Source organism: Borostomias antarcticus, assembly GCF_949987555.1.
Source record: "Borostomias antarcticus genome assembly, contig: scaffold_433, whole genome shotgun sequence".
Taxonomy (NCBI): Eukaryota; Metazoa; Chordata; class Actinopteri; order Stomiiformes; family Stomiidae; genus Borostomias; species Borostomias antarcticus.
In genome coordinates, this window is record NW_028176541.1 from 1 (window position 1) to 5,000 (window position 5,000).

General features: G+C 43.5%; 1 protein-coding gene across 1 annotated transcript in view; it reads right to left on the minus strand.

Annotated features, from left to right (window-relative positions):
* Positions 1 to 75: 75 nt before the first annotated feature.
* LOC311328378 (TOX high mobility group box family member 2-like) overlaps positions 76 to 5,000 on the minus strand; it is a gene marked incomplete at both ends in the record, with an annotated part of 32,180 nt that continues 27,255 nt past the window's right edge. The window contains one exon of the mRNA XM_084462354.1: positions 76 to 118. Coding sequence (XP_084318480.1) covers positions 76 to 118 — 43 coding nt within the window. The remainder of the gene's footprint in view (positions 119 to 5,000) is intronic.

Genomic DNA, 5,000 nt, shown 5'->3' on the forward strand with positions numbered 1-5,000 from the left:
AACTGGGAGGAGGGGAGGGGGCTGAGGGTCGACTCCCTGGTGTGGTCTCTGGTTCACATCCTCTGGTCTCCCGCTTCAGGTGAGGTAGAGTGGCTTGTCCCTGCCTATCATGCTGCCACTGAAACACAGCACACACACACACACACACACACACACACACACACACACACACACACACACACACACACACACACACACATACACACACACACACACACATTTATTTAGCTAGCATTGCAACAGGTGCATCAGAGATATGGGGTGTGAAAAGTGCCCTTTGGTTGCTTGTTCAAGCTTACTTACAACGTGTATGTATGTGTGTGTGTATGTGTGTATGTATATACATACACACACACATACAGACATACACACACGTTCGTGTTCGTCCAGCAGAGCTCACTGCAAAACATGCGCACATGCGCGGTAGTCGATCGCGCTTTAAATGAATGGGGGAGCTCACGTGACCGAATGACTGTTTGCGTTGTGAGTTGTGAGCTCAGTGGGGCGTGTATGTATGTATGTGTGTGTGTGTGTGTGTGTGTATGTATGAGATCGAACATAGCCTACATACATACACACACACACACATACAGACATACACGTTCGTTCCAACCAGCGCAGCTGTATGTGAAACCGCTTGCGCTTACAATCGCGGTAGCACCGCACTTCCGCGTGACGTCACCGAATGCTCTGCCGCTGTTTAGAGAACAGCGTGTATGTGTGTATGTCTGTGTGTGTGTGTGTGTGTGTGTCTGTTTCGACTCGCTTAATGAATGACTTCGATACATCGCTTCAGAGAATGAAGACGACTATGGTAAATATAGCACAAAAAATATGAATATCTGCGTGGTTAGATGTATCGGCTTTTACTGCAAGCTAGCTAGCTTCCCAGCTAACGTTACATCATTGCCTAGGCTAGCGAAGTGTCTACCAAGACTGGGTAACGTGAGATGGTCACGTTATGCGAATTCAACTCAGTATATTATGTAGCTGTATCTAGCTAGCTCCATTACTTTACAGTTTGGCTAGAGAAATTTGGCTAAAATCACGTCACAACTGTATTCCCTGTGCAGTAACGTTACTCATTCAGCACCTGCCTCCATTATTAATGTTATAGTAGTATGCCTGTGATCAGAGAGGAGCGCGTTATTCCCTCTAGCCTTAATGGTTTGTAAATGTTATAAAGTGTCTATTGCAATATGGAGGTACATTATTATTTCCCATATGCAGTATTCGAGAGTAGAGGTTTTGTAACTATATCTCCCATTTACATTACATTATTTTACATTTACATTAGCCATATACATGTGCATGAACGCTCTGCAGTAATGACTTGGGTGCTATTATCACAGTGCTTGTTGGGTCCAACTACAGATTGTTTTTGATGTTATAGATGGACTGTGTACCAGCCTTCAGATTTGACTCCAACAACCTCATGGTCATGGCTCAGGGAAGTACTATTCAGCTGCAGCGGTGGAGAAGTGATGCCCCTAAGGGAACCAGCCCAGAGGAGGAAGGAGAACTGCAGTTTGTTTTCTGTCGTGGAGGTGTCCAGAGTTGCCAGATGAACGTCCAGCTCTACCTGCTGGGAGGAGCTGAGCTGGAGTGAGGACCGAGGGAGGCGATAGGCAGCTAGTAGCCAGGACCTTGACACCATCAGCCAGCTTTACACAGACTGATGCATTGCAATAGTAGAGATTGTAGAACATGTCATTTCTTATCATTTGTTTATGTCAAAGACATATTAACACTATGTCACATAGTATAATAACGCTTAGTAATGAAGGAAGGTACCCATGATCACACTGTAGCATTTCAACGACTGGTTTGCCAGAAAAATACAATTATGTATCCAAGTCCATCACAACAAACAACACAGCTTGGATAATGTGTGCCATGTATGCAGAGCTAGTGTAGCTGTTATCATTGCGATGTGGTATAAAGACAACACTGCCATGACTTGTTGCTGAATTTTTATTGCGGGCATGGGTCACTAGTCATACTGGAGCTGACATCTAAAAAGTGTTGGCAAACACTCTTGCTCACAAATCTACTTGGATCCTCACTGTTACATAGTAAATAAAAAAAAGCAAACACATTGTCAGTAAACAAGTTGTCTCTATACGATTTGAAGAAACTGTAGACATCCAATCAGCAATGCAAGTTTTATTTAGAATTATGCATAAAGAGGTATGTTCCAGTCCTAATTGATGTCTATACAGATTGTCCAGACTGGTCTGTGGAGAGAAACAGAGTGTCAGCTTGCTAGATAGTGATTCATGTCTGAAGAGGCAACCTGGGAGTGGTTGAATAGCCTTACATCTCACCTGAGTGTTCAGCCATATATTCAGCGCAGATATTGCCCATGTGTTCTTTTTAGCGTGTTGGTAGGCTAAAGGCCGTTTCAGACTAAGAGCGATATCCGCGCATTGCAATTCATTTTCAATGAGAGAGGCGAGCGGACAATCTGGGAGCCGCGGACAATCTGGGGCGGAGCGGCAAGGCCTTAAAGGCCGTTTCAGACGGGGAGCGATATTCCGCCTGCGTTCTCGCTCGGATCAGCGGGGACACACGCGTCCTGTGCGCAGCGGGGAAAGCTGACTACAATTCAGCTCTTATCGCAAAAAAGTTTTTACGCTCGGAGGAGGTGGAAAAGTCAGTGCATTGATAGTAGGAAAATTTTGCAATGGAAACAGATTTTGCGAATAAATGATGACGTTCCAGCTATTTCCGACAGTAGCCTGGTCATTGCATTTACTCTTTCTCGTCTCTACATCAAGACGATGATGTAAGCTGACAAAACAGAGTTCTCCCAAGAGCCATCAAGTTTACAAAGAATCTCTCCATCTCGTCGTAGTTCAGTACAGACCTGTGAGTTGACCAAAAAGTTGTTGACATGAGACGCTCTCTTAACACTACAAAGACTTATTGGACGATTGTGGGTTTTCATTTGCACATAACTAGGCTATATTTTAATAAAACATTGAAGTCCGCCAGTCAATGACTTTTCCTAATATGGTGTTATGTTGCACCCCCTATTGTTAAATATATTCAAGATCATTCAAATAAAAACAATATTGTGTATGTTTTTAATTTATAGGGCTACCTATATCAGCCGCCAGCTGTTCAATGAACGGTTATAGGGAATGCGCAGTTTCGCGCTATGTACAGCCTATTATATGCACAGTTTCGCGCAATGTAGGCTATTATAAATAAGTATTATTCATTGGGGGGGCTTGGACTCGCTGGGACGGGTGGAGAGACGCATAGTCTACAGAGCCTCCCCAGACGCGACTTCATCCTCCAGTTGGCTGAAGAGCTGCGCGCTCTGGTGTCCAAACAGCCACCAAGCGGCCAAGCGGCACCCCTCGCAGTGTCCACAGAAGAACACCCCCCCAAAAAATACCTGCATGGTTATGACAAGCTGCAGCAAGAACAGAACTGTCTACCAATGCACAAAGTGTACCAAAGCTGTCTGTGGCAGTTGCACTGCCAAGGTGCAGAGATGTGCGAAGTGTATCTGAGCTGCCGCCTCAACCGTGCGTAAGAGCAGAGCGCATCAAGTCGTGTATAGCCTACAACTAGTGGCCCATAGCCAATAAAACGGCTTATTGTTTTATTCATAGCCTATATCAACTAGATAATTAGATAATTATTAATTTCATTAGATAATTATTAAACATCTAAGTTCTATGCTGCATCTGTGATCACAAGACGCATAGGCCTAGCCTACCATAAAAAGCGATCCGTTCTCATATATTAACTTATATATTAATTAGATACTTATTATGTATCTACGTTCTATGCTGCATCTGTAGGCCTAACCCTGTAACCCATTGTTGGTCAATTTTGACGATTGACAGCTCATTTGAAGCCTTAGAGCCTAAAGAATCGAATGATAGGCCTACTGGCCGGAAGACAGTAGGCCACATATTTCATATCAAAAATATCCACGGAGTGTCGACTACAATATTCCATTTCAGCAATTATGCACACGGGGTGTATATAAAATTGCCTGCCATGTAAATTCTGTTTACCGGTTTGTTTTACGTTGTTGCGTTCCGTTTTCTGTTCCGTTTTCTGTTCCGGGTGGGTTTTCGATTCGCTACACGGCGCCTGCCGAGTGAGCATTGGTATCTGGATCATTCTGATCAAAGTTGTCAGCTAAATGACTAATGAAATGCTGTTGTTCAAAGTAATAGCCTACACAACATTTCATTGACACAGGTGATACAGGTCCAAATGTTTGGAAATGTAGGTCAGTTTCCATAATGATTCATATCCAGCTGCATTATAGTATACAATACATATAAAGACAGAATTGCTGATTGGATGTCTACAGTTTCTTCAAATCGTATAGAGAGACATCTTGTTTACTGACAATGTGTTTGCTTTTTTTATTTACCATGTAACAGTGAGGATCCAAGTAGATTTGTGAGCAAGAGTGTTTGCCAACACTTTTTAGATGTCAGCTCCAGTATGACTAGTGACCCATGCCCGCAATAAAAATTCAGCAACAAGTCATGGCAGTGTTGTCTTTATACCACATCGCAATGATAACAGCTACACTAGCTCTGCATACATGGCACACATTATCCAAGCTGTGTTGTTTGTTGTGATGGACTTGGATACATAATTGTATTTTTCTGGCAAACCAGTCGTTGAAATGCTACAGTGTGATCATGGGTACCTTCCTTCATTACTAAGCGTTATTATACTATGTGACATAGTGTTAATATGTCTTTGACATAAACAAATGATAAGAAATGACATGTTCTACAATCTCTACTATTGCAATGCATCAGTCTGTGTAAAGCTGGCTGATGGTGTCAAGGTCCTGGCTACTAGCTGCCTATCGCCTCCCTCGGTCCTCACTCCAGCTCAGCTCCTCCCAGCAGGTAGAGCTGGACGTTCATCTGGCAACTCTGGACACCTCCACGACAGAAAACAAACTGCAGTTCTCCTTCCTCCTCTGGGCTGGTTCCCTTAGGGGCATCACT